A 26,445-nucleotide genomic window follows, 5' to 3' on the forward strand; every position below is an offset into this window, starting at 1 on the left:
CTTTCACTCATTAGAAAAAAATGTAATTGAATATTATTTGAACATTATAGCTCTAGCCATATGACCTCTTTTGTGAAAATTAATGAATATTAGTTTTCTGGACCATTAAGCAGAGCCTGGAGCAAAGATCAGAGTTGTTTTGTTGTGAATTTTCTTCCTCATGAACTTTGGTGCCTAATATAATTCCCTTTTTTTAGTGATTTACATGAAGAGAACTTATTAGCTTCATGAATGACTTCCACTAGAGATTACCTAGCTAACGGGCAGGGATGGAAAGCTTGATGATTTAGTTCTTCCTCTGGCAGCGTCATGTTAGAGTCAACAGTTGCTTTCCAGAAGCTCACACCCCATTGCACTTTCTTTAACACACAATACTTATTTACAGGGTTATCACTAGGTTAAATGAATCAAAGAATTCTGCCTATACAAGTTGATGATGACTCTTATTTTCCTTGGTGAAAGAGCAGGGTGTGATGCACACTGCAAAATTTGACGGAGCGTACTCTACCTTCTCCTTTTTTCCTGAATTTATACCAGAATTGCTGTATTGGTAAATGAAATATAATTATCATTTCATTTTGACTTGACACTTGAAAAAGCATCCTCCTGTTTATAGGATATGATGAGGTAGATGTTAGTAACCAAAGGCTCCCACATACCTTCCTTAACCGAGAATTCTGTAAACATCAAATCAGTTAAACATAGAAGAGTTATGTGATCTTGCTAGAAAATGACTTTATTATGTTCTTATAAAAAAAATAAAGTTGATACCTAAAATCAGCGGGTTTTGTTCTCCTTTTTAAGAGCACTGACCCAGTTATAAAGCAGATAAAGTCAGAACTGCTGTGCTTGAATCTGAGGTGGTGGGTGCCAAGTCCTAGATGCCAAGCCCTTCCTTGCCCGGTGAAGCTTCTCTCAGGAACTCCAGGGCTTCTCAGAACACAATCTGAAGTACACTAGGCAACATGATCTCTACGATCTCTGAGATAAGAGGATTCCAACAAGCAATTTTTGTTTGCATGTTATTTGCTCTGTACTCTGCTTTACCCCATGTGTAATTGATGGGGTATCATCCAAGTATGGTAAGATTTGGTAAATGGAAAAGCCAAAGAATACTTGAGGGCACAAGGAGCCAGTCATGTGAGGCAGAGAGGAATGGAATGGGTTGTTTGGTAGTAAATAGGGCAATAAGAAAGGAGCTACTGCTCTTTAAGGGTTATTTCACTCGCTAGTCTTTCCTTCCTTTCCTAGGGACAATCACTATAAAAAAATCTCGTGTATTCTTCCAGGATGTATTATAATTTCACTATCCATAAATATAGAAATGATGCCATGCTAGATAATTCTGTCATCCTTTCACAGGGTCCATGCTAATCTCTGTATCATTCCAATTTTAGTATATGTGCTGCTGAAATTGCTTTCTAGACTAGATAATTTCTGAAATTTGCTTTTTAAACTCAATGTTCTTTTAAAAAAACTACATTGATGCCTATTGGTCTAATTAATTCATCCAAATGTATTTTACCATATAAATATATCAAAATTATTCCCTATTAATGGGAAAATATGGTACAGTATACCCTATGACAAATAATGTTGTAGTATACATCTTTTTATTTGTAATCTGCTACATAAGTGTAAGATTCTCTTCATGTTACATACCTAACAGATTTTTGGGGCAATTGGGTGAGCAAATTTCAACCTTACTAGAAACTGTGATTTCATTTTCAAAAGTAGTCATAGACATTTTTAACAGTACCTCATGGAAGTTTCCATCCATAACAACTTGACAGTCTCAGATATTTCATTTTCTTTTCCATTCCAGTGGTTGTGAAATAAGGTATCAGTGCTTAATGTTAACTTGCACAATCCTTATAGCTTAACAGTTTGAGCACCTTTTCCTATGCTAATTTCCTCTTAGGAAATGCATTTCAACATGCAATTTATTTTTCTACCTGTTTTTCAAATTCTTTTATGGAGGCAAAGCTAATCCTCTGTTGTATGTTGCAAATACATTTTCCTGCTCTGTTGTTTCTTTACTTCTGATGTGATACATTTGTCATGCCTATTTGTGATAATTTATGCTTTCTGTGTCTTGTGGCAATTTATACATAGAACATATATCTTTATATAGATATCCATATTCTATATTTAAAGTTTGTCCACATTTAGATTTTAATGTACCATGTTTAAATTTTTTTTCAGGGTGGCTTTTATTTTTAATTTTTTATTTAAATTCAATTTAATATATTATTAGTTTCAGAGGTAGAATTTAGTGATTCATCAGTTACATGCAACACCCAGTGCTCATTACTTCAAGTGCCGTCCTTAATGCCCATCACCCTGTTACCCCATACCCCCACCCACCTCCCCTCCAGCAACCCTTAGGTTATTTCCTGTAGTTAAGAGTCTCTTATGATTTGCCTCCCTCTGTTTTTGTCTTGTTTTACCTTCCCCTGCCCTATGTTCATCTGTTTTGTTTCTTAAATTCCACATATGAGTGAAATCATATGGTATTTGTCTTTCTCTTACGGACTTATTTCACTTAGCATAATACCCTCTAGTTCCAGCCACATAGTTGCAAATGGCAAGATTTCATTTTTTGATGACTGAGTGATATTCCATTGTGTGTGTGTGTGTGTGTGTGTATAAAATCACATCTTCTTTATCCATTCCTCTGTCAGTGGACATCTGGGCTCTTTCCATATTTTGGTACCATGTTTAAATTTTTAAGAAATAACTACCCGTTTTCCAATGTGATTGTAGCATTTTATGTTCTCAGGGTAAGCAAGTTTGAGTTGCTTCACATACATACCAACACTGTTATTGTCAGTCTTTAATTTCAACCATTCTACAGTATATATTATAGTATCTAATTGTGGTTTTAAATTTTATTTCCCCAGTGACTAATGATGAAAAGTATCATCTTTGTGCTTTTTGGCTGCTCATGTATTTCGTGAAGCATCTGTTCAAATTTTTGTCCAAGTTTAAATTGGGTTGTAGTTTTGATTAAATACAACTCATTTTTTAACACAGATTTTTTAAACTGCTTAATTAAAAAAAGATAGGTTAACAGCCTATTGAAAAGATAGTATAGATATCACATATACCCTTCACTGAGTTTCCCCCAATAGTTACATGTTATATAATTGGAGCACAATATAAAGACCAGGAATTTGACACTGGTACAATGTGTGTACATACTTTTCATTTTATCATATGTGTAGATTGTATAACCATCACTGCAATCCAAATACAGAACTATTCCATCATGCCTTGTGCTATCCCTGTCTAGTCTCTCTGATCCACCCCTCCCATGTTTAACCTTGCATAACCCCTGGCAAACACTAATCTGTTTTCCGTCTGTATAATTTTATATAAATGGAGTCATATAGTATCTGTCATCTGGATATTTTTTTTCTCCTAACATAATGCCCTTGAGATCTAAGTTGCTGTGTGTATCAGTTTATTTTTATCGCTGATTAGTATTTAAGGAATACTAATGTATTCCTGGGATGTATCACAGTTTAACTATTCACCTATTGAGGGATATTTTGGTTGTTTCAGTTTGAGGCTATTAAAATAAAGCTGTTATGAACAGTCATTTGTAAGATTTGTGTGGATGTTTCATTTTTTCCAGGATAAATGCCCAGGAGTTCAATTGCTGGCTGTATTGTAGAGGTATATTTAATTTTATAAGAAATTGTCAAACTATTTGAGAATTATTGTATTTTACATTCACACTGACAATGTATGAGAGACCAGTTTCACTGCCTCCTTTCTAGCATTTGGTATTGTCATTGTTTTTGTTTAACTGTCCTAATAGGTACATAGAAACATTTCATCACAGCTCCAATTTGCATTTCCTGAATATCTAGTGAGACTGATCATCTTTTCATGTGCTTGTTTGTCATTCATATGTCCTCTTCAGTGAAATGTCTCTACATCTTTTGCCCATTTTCTAATTGTGTGTGTCTGGTGGTGGTTTGCTGTTGAGTTTTGAGAGTTCTTTATATATTGTAGGTACTAGTTCTTTTTTCAATATATGGTTTGCAAATATTTTATTCCAATTTATACCTTTCTTTTTTTAAATCCTTTTTACATGGGCTTTCCAACAGCAAGTTTTTAAGACCAAATTATTGACTTTTTTGGTATCATGCTTTTGATGTCATGATTAAGAACTCTTCAAGTTTTGTCTTGGAGACTTTTTCCTGAGTTAAGGTTTTTTTTATAATTTTTATTTCATATTTAAATATTCATTTTGAGATAATTTTTGCATTAAGGTATGAGGTTTAGGTTGAGGGTGTGTTTTTGCTTATAAATATCCAGTTGCTCAAGCACCAGTTGTTTAAAAATCTATCTTCCACTGAGTTGCTTTTTGCATCCTTATAGAAAAATGAGTTCTGTGGGTCTTTATCTGGGTTCTCTATTCTGTTGCATTAATCAATGTTTAATTCCATCTGTTGATATCACAGTCTTGGTTACTCTGACTATAAAAGGAGTTGTGAAAAAAATTTATTATATACACACACATATATATAATGTATATGTATATATAAAATTTGGAGACAGTTGGCATTTTGTATCTCAAGGGTTTCAATTCATAAACATGGTATACCATGTATTAATACTTTCTTTGATTATTCTCATCACTGTAGGGTGGGTATTTAAATGACCGACAATAATTGTGGATTTGTCTACTTCTCAGTTACATCTCATTTTGGATTGTTATGTCTTCCTGGTCAATTTACCTTTATGCCATTATACAGTATGCCTCTCTCTTTTGCTCTGAAGTCTACATTATCAGATATTAGTTTAGCTACTACTGTATTCTGATTGTATAGTATATCTTTTTCCATTTGTTTACTTTTAGCCTGCCTATATCATTATATTTGAATTGAGTTCCTGAGCATATAGTAAGGTCATGATGTTTTTTTTATCCATCCCATTACAGTTTTTTATTTGATATATTTAGACCATTTACATTTAATGCAATTATTGATAAGGATTAAATCTGTCATTTTATTCTTTGTCTTCTGTTTGTTTTCTCTGGTTTTCATTGTCTATCTTTTCTGCATTTCTATAGATTACTTTACACTTCAAGTTTTTCAATGTATCTCTTTCTATAACATTTTTAGTGACAATTCTTGGTATTGCATTATGTATAAGTTTTTTTTATTGCTTCCTTAAAAAATTGCCACAAACGAAAACACAAATTTTTATCTTAGAATCCTGAAGGTGAAAGGTCTGTGACAGGCTCACTGGACTAAAGTCAAGGTGTCAGCACAGCACAGCTATTCCCTTCCGGAGGCTTAGGGAAGAATCTGTTTCAATGATTTTTCCAGGTTTTAGATGCACTCAGATTTTTTGGCTCATAAACATTTTCCTCTACCTTCAAAACCAATTGTATGTTGAGCATTTTTTAAAAGATTTATTATTGGGGGGAGGGACAGAGTGAGATGGAAATAATTCCCATCAGACTCCCTGCTGAGCACAGAGTCTGACATGGGACTCAGTCCCATGACCCTGAAATCATGACCTGAGCTGAAACCAAGAGTTGGATGCTCAACTGACTGAGCCACCCAGGCACCACTGTGTGTTGAGCTTTTTAATATTACATCACGCTGACCTCACTCTCCTACCTTCCTCTTCCACTTTGAGTGTCCTGATTACATTGGACCTATCTGATAACCCTGGATAATATTCCAATATTAAGATCAGTTGATGAGCAAACTTAATTCTATCTGCAACTTTAATTTCCCTTTTCTGTATGAAATAAATTATTCTGGTTCCAAGAATTATAACATGGTTGTCTCTGGGGGCCATTAATTTGCCTACTAAACATTATATATACATAATTTGTCAAAGTTGGTTGGTGAATACATTTTGCCAGTTCTAGTGAAGTGCAAAAACCTTATTATCTACCACTATATTCCTTTATTCTCTCTCACATTTAAGGTAAAATTGTCTTAAATATTTCCTCTGTATACATTGAGAACCACATTAGATAGTGTTAAACTTTTTGTTTCAACCGTCAAACATAATATAGAAAACTCAAGAGGAAAAGGAAAGCATACTGTGTTACCCATAGTTTTGCTTTTACCATTCACTATCCTTTCTGGATGTTTCAAGACTCCTTTTTTCATTTCCTTTCTGTTCAGAAAATTTTCTTTAGCCATTCATTTAAAGTAAGTTGGCTGTTTATGAAGTCTCATAGTTTTCCTTCATCTGAGAATGTTTTGATTGCCTCTTCATTCTTGAAGATATGTTTGCACTGAATATGGAATCTTGGGTTGATTATTTTCTTCTTCAGCACTCAAAGTGTTATGCCATTTCTTTCTGCCTCTATGGTTTCTGATAGAAAATCCATTCTCATTCAAATTGTTTCTCCCCTATAGATACTGTGCCATTTCTCTTACTACTGTCAACATTTTTTCTTTGCTTTCAGTTTTCAGGAGTTCGTGATGTGTCTTGACATGAATTTTTCAGTTTGTCCTGTATATGGTTTATCAGCTTATTCTGTAGATTTGTGTTTTATTTTTTGCAAAACTTGAAGAATTTTTTAGGCATTTTTTATTGAATACATTTCCAGCTCTGTTATGAACTGAATGTTTGTGCCCTCCCCAAATTCAGATGTTGAAGCCCTAACTCCTAATGTGATTGTATTTGAACATAGGGCCTTTGAGAGTCAATGAGGTTTAGATGAGGTCATGAGGGTAGAGCACAATGGTGGGATCAGTGTTCTTTTTTTTTTTTTTTTTTTTTAACTATTTTTTTATTATTTTATGTTAACCACTATACATTACATCATTAGTTTTTGATGTAGTGTTCCATGATTCATTGTTTGCGTATAACATCCAGTGCTCCATGCAGAACATGCCCTCTTTAATACCCATCACCAGGCTAACCCATCCCCCCACCCCCCTCCCCTCTAGAACCCTCAGTTTGTTTTTCAGAGTCCCTCATCTCTGATGGTTTGTCTCCCCCACCGATATCCCCCCACATCATTCTTCCCCTCCTGCTGTCGTCGTCGTCTTTTTTTTTTTTTTTTTAAACATATCAGAATAGGAAGAGAGACCAGAGCTCCCTCTGTCATGTGAGGATACAGTGAGAAGGTGGACCACTGTGAGCCAGGAAGAGAGCCCTAACCAAGAATCAAATCTGATAGCACTTTGATCTTGGACTTAACATTCTCCAGGACTGTGAGAAGTAAATGTCTATTGCTAAAGCTACTCAATCTATGATATTTTGTTAGAGCAGTTTGAGAAGACTCAGAATTCTGTTCCCTTTTCTTCTGTCTTTCTGGGACTCCAATGAGATGAATATTATATTTTTAAATTTTTTATCATAATCCCACATGTCCCTAACACTTACTTTTAGGCTCTGTAGTTCAGACTGTGTAATTTCTACTGTTTTATATTCAAATTCACTGATTTTTTTCTTTCAAGTGGCTGTTGAGTCCATCCGCTTAGTAATATTTCAGTGGCTGTATTTTTTTATTTCTAAAATTTCCATTTGTTTTTCATATCTTCAATTTCTTTGAGACTGTCTACTCCTTCCATAAAACTTTCTCTTCATTGGTTCCAGACATATTTTAAATTGTTTGTTGAAACATTTTTTTTATTGACTGCTTTAAAATCCTTGTTCAGATACTTCTAACACCTGGATTATCACATTGGCATCTGTTGTCTTTCCTCATTCAGTTTAAAGTCCCTGGTATGACAAGTGATTTTAATATGGACACTTTGAGTATTTTAAGACTTCGGGTCTTACTTAAATCTTGTATTTTATCTTGTCTGACAGTGCTCTGGTACTTGAATGAGAATTCTGACTCATTTCTTCTAGATGGAGATGGAAATTTAGGGTTTTTTCGCCCTCAGTTTCCATAGATACCCAGGTGGAGAAACTTTTTGTTACTGCAGTGGGCATGCCTTGGAGTTGAGGCTTCCTCCCGGGTCTCTGCTTATACTGCCCTAGCTTAGAGGGGAATAGGTGCCTAATTGCTGCTTCCTGTGTAGCCACCACTGACATTGAGGGGTGATTTTGTTATGGCTGAGCAGTGATGAAAGTCCTGACTTTCCAGTAGGTCTCTTTTAATAAAACACCATTGAGGAGGGAAAGGGTGTCTCATTACTACTTTCACAGGGGAGAAGTTCAGGCTGTCTGTGTGATTTCCAACTCCCTACTTGGCCTTCTCTGACAGCACTCCAGCCAGTAGGGGGGGATTGGAGTACCTTATTACAGTCCAGCAAGGGTAGAAGTCTAGGCATTGCTTTTGACCTTCACTGACAGGAGTGGAAATGGGGGCCACAGGATTTTGTGTGTGGTGTTTGGCTAGAGTGGGTTAATTATCATCTAAAGGTTTTTGTCTGAGTGGCCTGTCCCTTTCTTGGTTCCTCTGTTAAGGAGAGTAGGTTTTCCTTGGAGCCTTTCTTGTCTGCACCATTTATATCTCTGGGTTACAATGTTCAGTTTGGGATATTTGAGGCAAACAGAAAACCCAGAAAACTCATCACTGTATTATACTTTGAATCTAAAGTCACTAGTCACTATGCCATCTCTCCAACTTTCAGAGCTTTATATGTGCTTATTTTATATATTATGTCCAAAGTTCTTAGTTGTATTTAGTGGGAGTTATAGGGAAAGTAAATCTATTTTTTTTTTTTTTTTTTCTGGAAGCAGAAGTCTGATTTTTATATTGTTAAAGCACTATTTTATTTTGGGGATAAATCCAACTTGGATAAATGTATACACCCATGCTGGATCAAATACAAAAAATTTATTTAGGATTTTGCTTATGAGTTCTCCCATATGGTATTGGTATATAATCTTAGTTTGTACGGTCCTTTCCTGATTTTAATAGCAAGCTTATGCTAGCCTTAGAAAATGTACATTTCTTTCTGTTTCCATTCTATGTGTTCACTTTACTTCTATAGTCAAATTTGTATTACATTGGTATTTACTTGATATGGACTTCATAAAACTTTAAAAAACCTTCTGGTGTTCTTTCTTGGGGAGATTTTCCTACTGAATAAAGGTTCCTTAGTAATGGTTTTAGTTTTCCATATTTTTCTATAAATGTTAGTAATTTCTTTTAGAAAGTGTATTTTTGTTAATGTTTTTAGAAAATTACTTTCAAGTCTTAGCATTAATTGACATAAAGATGTTTATAGCATACTTTTAATTTTTTAAAAATTTCCACTGCATCTTCAGTTACATCCTTTTTACATAATGGTATTGTTCATGTGTACATTCCTTCTTTGTAACCAGTCTTGATAAAGAATTGTATTTTTATTTATGCTTTAAAGAAGCAATTTTTCTTTCATAACTTTTTGAGTATGGTTCACAATTTTACATCAGTTTCAGTATACAACATAGTGATTCAACAACTCTGTTATGCTATGCTCACCACAAAAATAGCTACCATCTGTCACCATACAACACTATTACAATATCATAGAATATATTCCCAATGCCATGCCTTTTTATTCCCGTAACTTATTCATTCCATAACTGGAAGCCTGTATCTCCTACCCTTCAGCCGTTTTGCCCATCCCCTCACCCTCCTTCCCTCTGGCCACCATCAGTTTGTTCTCTGTATTTATAGGTTTGATTCTGCTTTTGTTCATTTGTTCTGTTTTATAGATTCTACATATGAGTGAAATCGTATGGTATTTGTCTTTCTCAATCTGAGTTATTTCACTTAGCATTATGCCCTCTAGATCCATCTGTGTTGTCACAAATGGCAAGATCTCATCCTTTTTATGGCTAATATTCCATTTTATACATATGTGTGTGTGTGTGTGTATAAACATTCTCTGTCCATTCATGTAGCGATGGACACTACAGTTGCTTCCATACCTTGGCTATTGTAAGTAATGCTGCAATAAAAACATAAGGGTACACGTATCTTTTAAATTGGTATTTTCATTTTTTGGGGTAAATACCCAGAGGTAGAATTACTGAATCACATGGTACTTCTACTTTTAATTTTTTGAGGAACTTCTCTGCTGTTTGCCCCAGTGGCTGTACCAATTTACATTCCCACCAACAGTATGGAAGGGTTCCTTTTTCTTCACATCTTCACCGACACTTGTCATTTCTTGTCTCTTTGATTCTAGCATAATAATAAAAAAAAAATTCTAGCATAGGTCAGTGGAACAGAAAAGAGAGCCCAGAAGTCAACCTGTGCTTATATGGTCAATCTATGGCAAAGGAAGCAAGAATACACAATGGGAAAAAGACAATCTCTTCAACAAATGGTGTTGGGAAAACCAGACAGCTACATGCAAATTAATGAAACTGGACCACTTTCTTACACCATACACAAAAATGCACTCAAAATGGATTAAAGGCCTAAATGTAAGACTTGAAACCATAAACCCCCTAGAAGGGAACACAGACAGTAATTCTTTGACATCAGCCATAGCAGCATTTTTCTAGAGATGTCTTAAGACAAGGCAAACAAAAGCAAAAGTAAACTATTGGAACTACATCAAAATAAAAAGCTTTTGCCCAGCAAAGGAAACCATCAATAAAACAAAAAGGCAACCTACTTAATGGGAGAAGATATTTGCAAATGATAGACCAAATAAGAGGTTAATATCCAAACTATATAAATAACTGCTACAGCTCAACACCAAAAAAGTCCTAGACAATCTGTTTAAAAAATGGGCAGAGGACCTGGATAGACACTTCTCCAAAGAAGACATACAGATGGCCAACAGACACATGAAGAGCTGCTCACCATCACTCATTATCAGAAAAATGCAAATCAAACCCACAATGAAATATCACCTCACACTACACACATATTTTTTCAGAAAATTTTACATAATTATTTTGCATCTTTACTATCCTGATTTTTACTATTAATTTATTCTGTGATTCTTGAGTTAAATATTTACCTTGTCTATTTTAATTGTTATATTTAAAATATACTTTTAAGGCTGTCAGCCTCCTATTACAACTGATTTATCCCAGAAGTACATGTATGTACATGTGTGATGATGTATGTTTAATATTTAGTTATTAATATTTCATAATTTCCACTGTTTCTGTTTTTCCCCCCAAATCATATTAGGGAATGTTTATAAGTTTCCAAACATAGTTTTTTGTTTGGTGGTGGTAGTTTTAAATTGCCAACCCACTGTTAATTTCTTGTTTAATTGTTTAATTCCACTTTTATGGAACATGCTGAGGTTTCTTTTGTGGCCAGGCGCATCATCAATTTCTAATAGTATTGTGAAAAGAATAAATGTCTTTCAGTTTTCAATTTGATGTGGATTCTGAACCTATACTTAGATAGGCTTGAGGTTTCCTTTATCCTGGGTAAATTTTTTCCATTTATGTTTCCAGGTAGATGGAAAGTTTCCTTATTGTTTCTCCACGCTCATAGTTTTTATCTCATGCATTTATATTGTATGTGTTGACATTGGATCAAATCACTGTTTTATCCTGGTAGAAAAAGTTTTAGCTGTTGCACAGACTCTGTGGTGTGGGCTTACCACTGAAGTTCTATGAGGAATAGTGACATTTATCTTTATTTTCAATTGTTGTATCTCTAGCCCCTAGCACAATGCTTAGCACTTAGGGGTCACTTGATCAATGCTTGCTGAGTAAAAAATTGTTCCAATGCCCCTGAGAGCAATTTTGGTTTTTATTTCACTATTAATTTTGAATTGCTACTTCATTTGTAGTGATTGGGGAGATTGTTTGTTTTCCTTTTAAGCTTAGATACTTTTTCTTTTTAAAGATCTATTTATTTTAGAGTATGCTAGAGTTGCATGAGTGAGCACGGGGGTGGGGGAGTTGGGGGCAGAGGGAGAGAGAGAATCTTAAGCAGACTCCCTGCTGAGTACAGAGTCCATCCTGTCTCAGGGCTTGATCTCAGCAAAATAAAGCTGGGATTATGATCTGAGCGAAATCCAGAGTCGGTCACTTAACTGACTGAGCCACCCAGGCACCCCTAAGCTTGGATATGTCTTAAAGTTTTGTAAATAATTTGAGTATAGCTGACACAAAATGTTAGATTATTTTCAGGTATACAACATATTAAAAATTGTTACCTAGTTGTGGTGCCTGGCTGGTTCAGTTGGTGGATCATGGGACTCTTGATCTCAGGTTCATGAGTTCAAGGCCCATGTTGGGCCTAGAGCTTATTAAAAAAAAGAAAAAAAAAATTGTTACCTAGCAATTGTGCATGTGTGTAGAATTGTGATATAAGTGGGCCAGAGAGCAGAATCTTTCTATATCATCTTATTCTGCCTTATTGTCCAGAGGACTGGCCTAGATTTTTAAAAACAAAATAAAACTCTGATCATGTTACATGTCAGTCTTGCTTGAAAACAGTCTGTGGTTCTACATTATAATTAGAGTGTAATTTAAATTCCTTAATGGAATCTATCAAGATTTTTATGCAAGAAACCCTATTCATCTACATATTATTATTTCTTATAATTCTTTACTATCACACTCCCATGTTTCAGTTCCTAATACTCTCTACTCTTTCAAGCTTCAGTGCCTTTGCAATTTTTTTCCTCTAAGAATGGCTTCATTGAACTGACAAATGCCCATTCATAAATCATTGCCCCCATGAATTGTTTACAAACCCAGTGTCCTCTCTGACTGCAGAGTTAGGAGATCTTTTCTCTATGCTCCCATATCAACTTGTTCATATCTTTCATCTATCCTTACCATAGTGTATTGTTTTTTCTCTCAATTTTTTAAGTTAACCTCCCAGTCCATAACTGAACAATAAAGTATATGAGGTATGAGCATTAATCTCTCATTCAGCACCCACCCCATTATATCCTGAATTACAATGGAAATGTGAGCCAGGCCAAAGGATTTCCTCTGCCTTGGCAAGATCTAATGAATATTGATAGCCTCACAAGACAATTGATAGGATTCAATAAAAGAGCAGGTAAGGTGCTATGCAAAATATCCAACACATAGTAGGTACTCTGTAAAGGTTAATGGAAATTCAACAATCCTTTGATTACAATATAGGCTTTTCTCTGAATTATTTTCAGCTCCCATCTCATGATTTTCAGGCATAGTATACATGTCTTAAAAATCATGTGTATTTGATATGCTGGAAAATTAAGCAAACCTATTTCCAAAGTGGATAGTGAACAATATCACTAGTGGGAGTTTTGTTTTATCCTTGAAGGACTAGAGAGCAAAGAAGGACATTAGAGCAAAAAAGGTGAAGGAATTCTTAAGCTAGATAGGCCTCCAGAACTCAAAATCTTTATAAACTTTCAGATCTCTTCCATCTAAATTTTCTTCAAAAAGGGTTATAGCAAGGATAAAATGCCAAGAAAGGAAACACAACAACACAACAATTTTTACTTTTACTTTTTAAAATTATTATTATGTTAATCACCATACATTACATCATTAGCTTTTTAAAATTTATTATGTTAATCACCATACATTACATCATTAGTTTTTGATGTAGTGTTCCATGATTCCTTGTTTGCGCATAACACCCAGTGCTCCATGCAGAACGTGCCCTCTTTAATACCCATCACCAGCCTAACCTATCCTCCCACCCCCATTCCCTCTAGAACCCTCAGTTTGTTTTTCAGAGTCCATCGTCTCTCATGGTTCATCTCCCCCACCGATTGCCCCCCCTTCATTCTTCCCCTCCTGCTATCTTCTTTTTCTTTTTCTTTTTTTTTTTTTTAAACATATATTATTTGTTTCAGGGGTAGAGATCTGTGATTCAACAGTCTTGCACAATTCACAGTGCTCACCATAGCACATACCCTCTCCAGTGTCTATCAACCAGCCACCCCATCCCCCCCCCCCCCCCCCCCCCTCCAGCAAACCTCAGTTCGTTTCCTGAGATTAAGAATTCCTCATATCAGTGAGGTCATATGATACATATCTTTCTCTGATTGACTTATTTCGCTCAGCATAACACTCTCCAGTTCCATCCACGTCGTTGCAAATGGCAAGATCTCATTCCTTTTGATGGCTGCATGATATTCCATTGTATATATATATATACCACATCTTCTTTATCCATTCAACCTGTCCATGGACATCTTGGCTCTTTCTGCAGTTTGGCTATTGTGGACATTGCTGCTATTTTTACTTTTAAATTGTGAAATAATTATATCTCAAATTTAGGTAGTAGGTATTAATATTTTGAGTGGTCACTGGTGACTAAATATTTGTTACACTGAAAATTATATCTAGAGAAACAAAATCATAGAATTTAGAGCTAGAGGCTTTAGATATATGCTGGCCAAACCCTCTTATTTCACTTACATATGAAGGAAAATTGAATGCTTAGGAGGTCACATGTTGCCTTAAATCACATTCAAAGTTCCTTCTTGAGGATGGTCGCACGAGAAACATTGAGTTTAATACTCAGGAGACACACTGATATTACATATATTCTTATAAGCTTAATAGTTTAAAGTTCCTATGCATCGTGATTCAATAGATAGTGATATTCACCTAGTAAATATTTTGTAAGCTTAAAAAAATTAAATAACTAGTTTATGGAATTTTGAGACATTAAAAAAATGTACAGTCCCTGGAACTTCACTTTAATCCAATTATAAAGGAGGTTTCACTATAAAGTAGATGGATGCATTGTGATCTTATATTAACAGCATTAAGTCACTGAACTGCAAGATGACCTTGTGCAGTGATAGGACTTTTGAGACAAGGAGCATTGGGAATAGTCTTATAAGGAGCATCCAGCTTGTAATTACAGAGGTTTTTTTTGTTTGTTTTTTGGTAATTATGGAGGTTTAATCAGAATTTGACTAAGCAAAAGAACTACATGTAGAACAAAAGGCAATTTGTCAGGGAACAAAGCCATTGTGAGTGTGTGTGTGTGTGTATACTGATTATATGTAGTAGGTACATGTATAATGTATATTAAATCTATATTATATATGTAAATATGTATATACACACAAACATTTCTTATATTTATATAGTGTATTAAATATGTTTATTTTAATGGTCACAAATTATTGAATCAAGGTCATAGAATGTAATTTTCTTGTTTTTTTTTTAAGATTTTATTTGTCAGAGGAAGAGCGCAAGCAGGGGTAGTGGCAGGCAGAGGGAGAAGCCAGCTCCCCACTAAGCAAGGAACCCGGTGTAGGACTGGATCTCAGCATCCTGGGATCATGACCTGAGCCGAAGGCAGATGCTTAACTGGCTGAGCCACCCAGGCATCCCTACAACATAGTTTTCAACCCATATTTATATACTTGATTATGCACGTTTTTCCAGGTTTCTTTTTGTGAATAATGAAAGTGCAGATCTTTACACAATTTTTTTTTTCAGGACTTAAAATTATGTTAGTTTGCCATGGCTGATAAAAAAAAAAAAAAAAGCACCATAAACTGAGTGACTTAGGACAACAGAAATCTGTTGTCTCACAATTCTGGAGGCTAGATGTCTGAGATGAAGGTATGCTAAAAGGGCAATGCTCCCTCTGAAAATGTTAGGGAAAGATCCGTCCAAGCCTCTCTTCTAGCATCTGGTAGATATCCTTGGCCTGTGGCAGCAGAGCTGCAATCTTCAGATGGTGTTTTTCTTGTGTATGCATCTGTTTCCAAATATCTCCTTTTTATAAAGACACCAGTCATATTGGATTGGGAACCACCGTATTCAAGTATGACCTTATCTTAACTATATCTGCAACAACTCTATTCCCAAAGAAGCCTATATTCTGAGGTGCTGTGAGGACCTCAGCATGTGAATTGTGGGAGACATAATTCAATCTGTAACAAAAATAATTTCCTTAACATCAACTTCAAAAAAATTTTTCTCAACAGTCTGCTGCTAGATACCACTAAAAATTTTCTAAAAATTTTATTACTGTTTTCACTGCCATCAACCATGCATCAGAGTGTCCGATTAATGACCTCTTTAACAGCCTTCAGTATTATTTTTAGTATCATTAAAATAGGATTTTTGCTAATTTTATAATCTGAAGAGGCATAGTTTTAATAAATTATATCATTTTTCATGCTTATTTACCATTGTTGCATTCTAATTCGTGAATTATCTGGTCACATTCTTAACCAATTTTGGGGGCTATTAGGGTCATTTTTTTAGAGACCTATAAGAGTTCTTTATATACTGAACATACCAACATACATGTTTTTAGCAAATATGTTTCATTTTCTTTCTTTTTATATACAAAAGTACTAAGTGGGCATAACAGACTTAATGAACTTTACCTCTAAACTGTAAATGTATCTTACTCCATAGAGTTAATAAATATTCCTCCTTTCTATTTTTACTCATTTTCTCTCACTTTATATTTAATTAATACATCTGCAACTTCATGGGCTATGTGCGAGATGAGGATATAAATAAGTATTACAGATACTTGACCTATGTTCTAAGCATCATTTATTGACCAGTGTGTCTCTTTGTCTTTAATAACAATCCATCCTTCCTTATTTGTTGAATTCTTAAGTACAAGGGTTTGTTACTTGGCTAATTTTGTTAAATTTATCTTTCAATCTATTTTGCTGGGACAGTAATATTTGGTTACTATAGATTTTTAAAATCCTTACAGACTTTCCTCATAATTCTTCTTTTAAAAGGTCATCGATGTTTTGACTTATTAATCCAGTTATACTTGAAATATTCTTAACCCTACAACAACTTGCGATTAGGATTTTAACTACTAAATCTATAAATGTGTTATAAAATAATTTATCTTCCTACACAGGAAGATGAAATAAATTTTATATGGATTTTTAGATAGTTCCATAAAGTGTTGTAGCTTATTTAAGGTTGTTCACTCAATGTTGAATAAACATTTACTGGTCATCTACTATATTTCAGAAATGTAGTAGAAATTAGAAAGAGGAGGTTAAATGCACTTTTATCTAGGACAGCAGATGAAGAAACTGACAAAAGATGAAGATTAGCCAGGAGGAATGCAGTGTGCAGTGCTCATGCACACAAGCCATGACTCCCTGAGCTGTTACAAGTTTCCAGGAGAGAGGGTTATGCTTTCACTGAGTTTTAGAGGCTGACAGACAGCTAGATGAAGAAGGGGAGCACTTGTTTTAAGAAAAGGAAACTGAAAATGTAAAAGCACACTGATTGCAAAGAGCATGCCATGAAGATGAAATGGCAAGAACTTAATTTGACCAAAGTGTAGGATGTGAATGAGGGCTCATGAGCCTGCAGTAGATATAGATCTGTTTTCTCTCATGTGGGCACGGGGTAGCATTGGTGGGTTTTAAACAGGAAAGTGGTATGATTTTAACTGTATTTAGAAAGGTTTCAAGGAGGACAGGATAGCAGGTGGACAAGAAAGGAGTAGGAGTGAACTAAAGACTTGTTGGTAATTGATAAAAATGTTTCAGTGGAGGAATGAATGAAACATTGAATAATGAATGAAAAAGGTGAAGTGTATTAGATTTAGCAGTTGAAAAATAATTGGCTTTGTTAAGATTACATTTACTCACTGGAATGGTTGATATAGAATCCAGTTATTAATAGGAGACAATGTCAAAGTAATGGATATTTGAAATCAGATTTCATGTCATTGTTTTTCCAGTTATTGCGAGGTTGTAGGAAATAACTCTTATTATTTTGTTCATGTTCACTTTGCCACTTATTAACCCTCACAGTTTTCCAGGTGACTTGTCTTTTGGGTTTAAAATGAAAATACAACTTTGTCTTCTGCCTTTTAACATTTATGTTGTTTATTTTTGCTTTAATTGGCCTGCTTTAATGTATTGATCAGAATTTCAAGAATATGTTAACATGATTGTGGACATTTTTGTTTTGCTTGGAATAATGGGAATGCCCTAATACCTCACACTTAGATTTAGGTCTCTGGAAGTGACATGTTTTTTAACATAATAAGCTCAAGATTCATTCCAATTGATTTTAAATGTTTAAAAAATTATTTAGAGGGTTTTGTTTTGAAATTTTATCGAATAGCTTTTTGGTACCTATTGAAACGCAGATGCATATTGTCTGATCAGTTGATACCTCATATTAAATTAGTTATTCTATGATTTTAAATTATGCTTGTGACAGTTTTCATGGATATATTATTCTTATTTAATACTTAATTTTCTATATTGTATGAAGTATCTTAAAATTTTTTATGGCCATAAATAAGATCTTTTTTTATTATTTGTGCTTTTTTCTAGTTTTATATTCAAAGACTTAACTCTGAGATACTGTGAAATATCTAAAATAGAGTCAAAAATATTGCCAAGTAATTAATAAAGCCATACTTAATGAGTCAAGAAAACAAATACATTTCATATTTTTATCAATACAAGTTGTCATTGAGCTACATGACCTACATAAATCTTTATATTGCCGGGGCTCATCCATAAAAATGAAAGGTTTTGACTCTCTGAACCCCAGGGTCATTTTAGCTCTAGCTTTCTGCCAACTTCTATTCAGAGAGAAGTTCCTCCAGCTTTCTACTAATAAGCAAAACTGAACTAATAAGTTTAAGAGCAATACTACTATGTAAGGTAGAAATGGACCATGCCATGAGGACGATGGCAGATTCAGACTTGAGTTTAAAAACAAAAATTTGTCCATCGTTCACCATTGTTCATCTTGGGTCCAAGAGCAGTTGCAACTGAGAAATGCTTACTCTGTGATGTATCTTAAATTGGGCTGGAGAACTGTGGACCCCTCTCTGTTTTGTTCAACTTACCTGGAACATGGGATCTAAAGGGCAGCAGATGGGGTTCAGGGGCCCTAGATTTGTGTCCCACTTCTGCCATTCACTAGCTTTGTGATCTTAAGTCATTGAAGTGCTTTCAGGTATCAGTTGTTTTTTTTTTTTATTTGCAAAGTGGAGTATATTTGATTAATCTTTTAGCTCTTGAGTTTCTATAACAAGCCATAAATAATCCATGCTTAATAAACATGCTTAATTTATGTAGTCACCTGGGGTTTACTTGGACATATATTCATCTCAATTGAGTCTCTGAAAAATGTTTGGAGGCCAATAAGCAAAATATCTATGACCTTTTTGCAGAGTTGGGTCTAGATTCCAGACTCCAGAGAGTTTGGTAGTTTGCCCCATGTGCTTAGTAAGTGGCAGAGCCCCAGCTGGGGCTTCGGACTTCAGATTCTTCAATTGTGTTGTTTTCTTTATATGACACATTGTCTTTCATTAAACCCTATAATCACCCTTTGATACTTTTCAAGCATTCTGGCACATTTTCCAGCTCTTTAAATGATGAGGACCAACTATCCCTCTTCCCTTGGGGTTCAGCCTTGAAATTCTGTTTACTTACGATTTTAAGCAACGTAAAATGTAACGCTTTGTTCATGTATATGTTTAAGTGATTTCGTAAAGTACTCCTTCTAACATTTATTCCTTCTTTTCCTGATTCTCTTTCAGATAGCAGTTCTGTGGATGAAAAGGTTTTAAATCATACTTTTTCTTCTCTCCTGAGGGACCTTGTCTTTTGTACATGTTTGTTTGTGACATAGTAGACCTGTTTTGGTTCCTCTGCTTTAGTTGTGAAATGTGCATGTTATCCCAGCTTTCCATTCTTTGGTTGTCCTTTAAGTGTGCCCCCGATATGCTGCATTTAAGAAGAGGGTACACCTTGCCAGCTGCGCTTACTTTAGCTTACACTTGCCAACCTAGGGGTCTGCTGCGGTCAAACTCAGCATCTGTTCTGAAGTCTGGCTAATCATGATCTCCCTGACTGATTCATGGTGTTCACTACACCTAGCAAGTTTTAAGGGCAAATCGTATTGGGGAATAGGATATATTTTCCTGGACTGTGCCAGTGCTTTTATTTAAATGCTGACAGCTAATTCAACCCTCCCCCCCCCACCACAAAAACATAGTAGCTTTGACTTGGAGCTGACCCTGCTTAGCATCTGTCATACTAGGTATTACATGTGTAGTGCAGTTGACTTGTGTCCCAAATTCATGTATATGCAGCTATGGTATGCTAAAGACCTGTTTGTTTTTCTTTTGTTTTTTTCTTGTTTTTGATTTAAGGCTCGAATAGTAAGTGGCCATGATTTGGATGCTTCCAAATTCTCTGGACTCCAGGCGATGGGTGGGTGAGTACATTCATAATCTTTTTAATTCATTCCATTCATCAGTGGTACTTGGCTGTGCTCTCACCATATGCAGTTTGAATGCAGGATGCTGCACGATGGTATAATTAACTAGCCTTACTGTTGCTTTCTTTTTTCACAAAGTAGCTTTTAGAGTTTTTTTTTTAATAATATATAGTTGTGTGTGCGTATATATAATTATGCTTACATGTGTCTATATACAAAGAACAAAGTCAAAATCACCTAAGTGGATTAGTTATTAAGATTATCATTCTGTGCACAAATCACATAATTTTACATAAATGAGTTAAATTAACACAATACTATCTTTTGATCTGCTTATTTGCAATTAATGAAATGTGCATGAATGTCTTTCTATGTCAATAAGTCAATGAATGTAAACTTCATTGTTATTTAATGGGTGGATGAAAGTATTTAAAATCATGAAATAATGTATGAAGTATATTTTGCATGTAAAATACTCAAAAAGCAAAGGATCTCATTTAATGCCCACAGTTAAACATTGGTATCAATTTGTAACCTTTTTTTGTCGCTTGAATACAGGTCTATGTTCCTATAGAATAAGTAGTTTTCTATTGTGTATCTTTGCCATAAACTAGGCCACTCTAGAAACAAATAAGCACTGATTTAGTAATGATATTGTAGCGAGTATTGTTACAGTTGTTTCTTATATAATGACTGATCTGATCCTTAAAATGGCCCTGTGAGGTAAGTACTAATTTGACCTTCATTTTACAAATTAGGGAGCTGTTGTATGAAACAGTTTATTAAAAAAAACCTTTCTCTCCACACAGCTAATAAGTGGCCAAATCAGTATCCAAACCCAACTAGTCTGGTTCTAGAGTCTGTGACCTTATTCAGTAGGCTATCCTGCATCTCCAGCTTTGGGTTTTTTCTGTTTCTCTTTGTCATTTAACAACATGCCTTGGAAAACTTTCCACTTCATTATTTCTAAGTGATGCAAATATTTCAAGACATTTATAGAATATATATTAGTCTTCTGTTATTGGATTTTCAAGAATATTTCTAGGTGCCAGTATTGCAAATGATACTATAGCAAATGTAATAGATTTTTAAAGTGAAGTTGTCAACCAAAGCTTATGCACAGTATAGACATATAGAAAGATAGATTAGTTTTATAAGTGTTGACATTTGAACACGTGTGTACAATATAAAGAGAAGCAACATTTAAATTTGTGTATTAGGGTTTTTTAGGCAAAGATATAGTTTTACATTTATGTTTATAGTACTCTCACTCTTTGAAAATCTTCTGTTAGATACATTCACATGTTACTTTAAGTTAAACGCGTAAAATTTCAAATTTTAAATATGGAGCTCCTGGAAAATAACATAGACCGTCTTTCGTTTGATATTTTTCAAATAAAGGTTTGATTTTTTGTCAAATAAGTCACATCTTCATTACATTTATGTCTGTAAACTCTTCAATGTTCTTAAATATGTGAAGAACTACTCGCATCCCTATTACAATGTCACAGTGGTTTAAATGTATTAAGAAAACTAGCTGTGATAAAAGACCACTATGGATTATTCATAGAAAATTTAAAGGATTACTCTCTCTCCCCTACCCCCTACATACTGTGTCTTTAAGTTTACTAGAATATGAAACTTGACAAAATAGAAGTTTCTTAGAAAATAATTAGGTTGAATTCCAATTTGATTATGAAAACATGTATGTCATGATCTTGAAGACTTATCTGAGTTTATGGTCTCAGAGTTCCTGCAAATCCTCCCTGTGGCATCCAGTACTTAATAACATCTTGCTTTCCGGGGCACCTGGGTGGCTCAGTCGTTAAGCGTCTGCCTTTGGCTCAGGTCATGATCCCAGGGTCCTGGGATCAAGCCCTGCATTGGGCTCCCTGCTCAGCGGGAAGCCTGCTTCTCCCTCTCCCACTCCCCCTGCTTGTGTTCCCTCTCTCTCTCTGTCTCTCTCTGTCAAATAAATAAAATCTTTAAAAAAATAAAAAAATAAAAAATAACATCTTGTTTTCCTAACTCATATCTAACATGAAGTTTTATCGATGTCAAAGCAGCAGAGTTAATCTATACCCATGTTTTAAGTGCAAGCTGTGTAAATGGTTAGCTAAAACAGATTATCTATCTTTGCATTTTGAACAAGATCCCTTCCATTTCACTTTTCCAGAAACTTCTTTTTCGAAGACTTGCCAAGAGATTTTAACATTATGATGGTAAGGGAAAGGGGTGATAATTTTCAGTCATCAAGAGAATTTGCCATTATCTGAATGCTTACTTCCTCTTGAAGAACCTGAAGGATACATTTATATTTAGCCTTCAATCACAACCTCTTTCAGCCAGATATACTTATTTTACTTTTTCTATAAATATTTTAAAGTATATTTTTATAGAATGAAACATTACTATAAATCTTCTAAATATTACAACTTCTATTGTCCTGGAAAGCAGACTGGAGCAGACTTTCAGAATGGAATCACCGCTTCATGACGATTCTCTATCCCTCTCTCTCTCTCTCTACTTTCAACATTCCTAACCAGTTTAGAGCCATACCACATCGATCCTTTCCTCCCCCTTCTCAAGTGTCAATGAAGGAATAATCTATACACACTGAAACCAGATAATGGAGTTAACAGTGCTGCTCTGATTCATCTCTCTGCACATCTCTTGTTAAGTGTTGCTAGAAAAGACATGGCAAACTTTTCTTTTTCCCATTTATCAAAATAAAAAAAAATCAGGCAGGCTCTGGAAAAGGAATTGGGCGAGAGAAAAAAAGATCAGAAGAGAGGAAGAGAAAAAGCTGGAAAAATGCATGTTTCAGTGATAGCATTAGTATTTAACATTGTACTTCTCCCAGTTGTTTTACAGGAATTTGGTAACTTTTCTCATATTTGTAAGCTAAGGGTCCTACCAGAAGCACACAGCAAGATATTAGAAGTACAAGAGCTTTTTTGGGGGAAACATCTGAGATAAGTGGAGAGACAGCAGAAGTAGATGAGAGAAACCTCTGGACCATAATATGGGTCTGACATCCGTGAGAGGAGAGGGGGAAGGAAGGAGAATTGGGCATAAAAAGCCTTAAACTGACACCAATGAGGCTACAGGAAAGTGCCAGACCAATAGCAAGTCCTAGATAAAAGGTTTACTGTTAGAAGGGTCCCACATTGTGCATATGTGGCTAGCTCTATTACCTCCACCATGTTCAGTCATTGGCTTGGATCGGTTTGATGAGTATGGCCTTTGGATGAATGCTGCAGTGGATTCTGGAAGTGTGGTGGCTGAAGGCTGTCATCCAACTACATTTTTCTCAGAAGTTTTACTCTGAGGGGTTTTGAATGACACATGCCTGTGGCTACCCAGCCTCTGATAAGTCAATTTGATGAAACTACTTTAATAAATGATAGTGAATGAAGTCACACAAGTACCTTCTCCAAATATGAATCACTTTTTAAAATTAGAATGGCATTCCTTTGGTTCTTTGATTGTATATAACTTAAGTTCACCCTTCACTGGACATTTATAGTCAGAGTTCCATTGGCTGCATGATGAACATTACAAGGCTTTTATATAGTGTCTTTCTAATTTTAAGGTACTAGCCTTGTCTGCACTAGAATTCAGGGAAGTCCACAAAACCATGGTGAGAATAAGGAGAAGATAGTTGGGGAGAGGAGATTCTGATCATCTTTGTTCCATTTCTTCTCTAGTTTTCCAAGTTCTCTTCAGGATAACTCTCTTGGAACTAAGTTCATCAAGCCTATGTGTTTATTTCCTGCTGTGGTTCTGAACCAGGCTATAGCTGCTTTCCTAATCCCGGGAATCCGGGGGTGACTTTGCAACCACTACTAGGATTATTGAACTTTGGCAGGAAATGGGTGATGTTGAGAGAGGTGAGAAAAAGAGATTATTGAAGGGCACGACACTAAGAGAGTGCCAAATAGAAAAAGAGAAGCTTCCATTTGACCTCACTCTCAAATAGGTACAATTGTGAGTGCAAAAAAACAAAAACAAAAACTGTGTATTTGTATATGCATATGTGTATATATATACATATATAAAAAATTTTGCTGAAATTTTCAAGGTAGTTTGATTATTTCCATGAATGAATAATGTGATGAACGTGAACAATTATCAGCCAAAGTTCTGAATAATTCCTTTGCTTTTAAATTTACCTTGATTAAAATAGTAATTTTTTGCTACTGTTAAAAACCTGAGTTAGGTTATACAATATGTGGATATAGGTGGTTTAATATACTTCTGATACTTGTCATGCTTCTGACGTTGCTTTTGTATTTCTCTCTAAAGTTGAAAAGGTTATATACCGTCCTCATGCCCTATGTCCCACTCCTGGTTTTGACCTTCATGTTTGGTCAATGCCTAAAATCATTTAAGATGGCAGCTAAGGTTGTTCTTACTCTCTAGAGGCTCTTAACTCCTCTTTTCTCATAGCAGTCTCCTCTTGGGTAGCTGAAAAATTTTTGTTTCATTTCTTCCTACCTAGTCTATAAATGAGATTCTCCCTTATCCCCTCATTTAACTTCCCTACTTTCAAGAGAAGGCCCAGAAATTCTCCTAAGTCTAGACAATGGCTGTTTCCACTTCTATAATCCCTTCCTTGGGTCAGTGGTTCATGCCATACAAATATATCTGCATGCTCTGAACCAAGGGTGCCAAGTATTAAGAAAATGACAGCCCCCATGTAAGTTTGCTTTAGTCACAGTGACAGGTTACTCTTTGGAGAGAAATGGAAGCCTTTGTCTTTCTTGTACTTTTCAGTTAGTTTTTTATGTACAAGTTCCTTTCCCTTCAAGGGATTCAGTATAGAAGGAGTTCACTATAGATTTAGGTAAAAATGAATTCAGATTAGAGTTTATTAATATAAGAGCTAACAGATGCAGACAGCTCTGCATTCCTAACTCATTATTGGATTGCAATTCAAATCACCATGCCCATAATTTTTCAACTTATTTTTATTCATATTGCCATTAATCTAGTTTTAATTCTCAATACCTTTTACCTAGGTGAATGCAAACTGATCTGCCTTCGTTAATTTCTCCACATTAAGCTCAATCTGTACACTGTTAAAGATTAATCTCCTTAAAGCACAGTCATTTCTACTTAAATGTGTTTAATGGTTCCTCATTTCTGCAATGTAAAGTATCGATCTTTCTATATGGCTTTGAATATCTTGATTTCTGTTTCTTCTTGATTTCTATTTCTCTTTGTAAGGGATTATCTCCCTTTTCTGTTCCCATTTGTGTCAATCCTATGGTACATATGAATTTAAGTTGCTTAAATTAACAAAAATTTAATCTTCCAACCTGATTTTAAACTCTTTAAAGGCCCAGAGTTGGTCTTTTTCACTTAGATTTTCCTCCATAAAGCTTATGAGAGTGCCTTGCCCATATGAGGACCTCACTTATAAATTAATCTTGCTTTGGATTTGGCAGTCTCTTAGATGAGTTAGAATTATTTCTTAAAAGATTCAGGTCTACAGCATTTTAGGAAAAAAAACAAACCTGAAGCAATCATGGATTCATGATAAAACATACATGAGAAGTACTGGGAGTATTAAAAACAGCTGGTCCCACCCCTCCCCCCAAATTCAGTGTTGCTAAATCCCTACAAGAAAAAAAAATCAAGGGACTTTTCGCCCACTAGATTTAACCCCAGTTGATCAAAGGCCACTTTGCTTTTGATCTTGAATCCCTGTTTCTCTACTTTGGAGAAACTTGTGAAGTTTGGGTAGAATGAATCCATAAAAATATTACTCTAATTATGCTTAGATATAAATTTTGCCCTTTTATGTTCCCATCTGAAAACCTGAGCACCTTAGAACACCCTAGATATAAATTCACACTGTATTAAAGATTTTCTTTAATCAGTTCCATTATTACTCCAAGAAGGAGACCTTTTATAATTAATAATTGGATGACCCTTGTCCCCTTGCTCTTTGTAAAAGTAATAAAGGGAGTTGTCTTGTTTAATCCATTAAAGAGTGAATAAAACCTGGCATCTCTTAGCGAATGTCAGACGCAGTCATGCCACAGAGTAGTTAGATCAGCCAGAAAAGAATCTCATGCGAAACTAGGGGAAGTCCCAACCCTACTGTAGACTCTCCATAGTACCAGGCCCACTAGTCTCCAGCACTCTGCCTGCAGTCCTCCTACTGGGCAGACACATTATATCCTATAGACCAAGGTTGGCCTAGACAAAGAACCTCTTAACTGGGAAAGCTGACAGCAAAAACGTCACCGACTTTCTAAAACCCACGTATTAAGAACTGGTTGCTAAGCTGCCATTAGCTTCCTATGCCTCCTCTCCCCTCACTACCTGCCAAAAAAAAATGCTTATCTAATTTTGGCTTGCTAC

At 35.2% G+C, this 26,445-nt stretch overlaps 1 protein-coding gene and 1 non-coding gene across 9 annotated transcripts in view; one reads left to right on the forward strand and one right to left on the reverse strand.

Annotated features, from left to right (window-relative positions):
• Window positions 1–26,445, forward strand: part of UNC13C (unc-13 homolog C) — a 591,291-nt gene that overhangs the window by 126,641 nt on the left and 438,205 nt on the right. For all 8 annotated transcript variants that reach the window (XM_032417734.1, XM_032417733.1, XM_032417735.1 and 5 more), the window contains 2 exons: window positions 19,388–19,410; window positions 20,003–20,067. In XM_032417734.1, coding sequence (XP_032273625.1) covers window positions 19,388–19,410; window positions 20,003–20,067 — 88 coding nt within the window. The remainder of the gene's footprint in view (window positions 1–19,387; window positions 19,411–20,002; window positions 20,068–26,445) is intronic.
• On the reverse strand, window positions 1,319–1,418 carry LOC116640893. Its single transcript, XR_004301109.1, has one exon. It is a non-coding gene; the product is annotated as a U6 spliceosomal RNA (small nuclear RNA).

The sequence above is a fragment of the Phoca vitulina genome, unplaced genomic scaffold, assembly GCF_004348235.1.
Source record: "Phoca vitulina isolate PV1807 unplaced genomic scaffold, GSC_HSeal_1.0 scaffold20, whole genome shotgun sequence".
Taxonomy (NCBI): domain Eukaryota; kingdom Metazoa; phylum Chordata; class Mammalia; order Carnivora; family Phocidae; genus Phoca; species Phoca vitulina.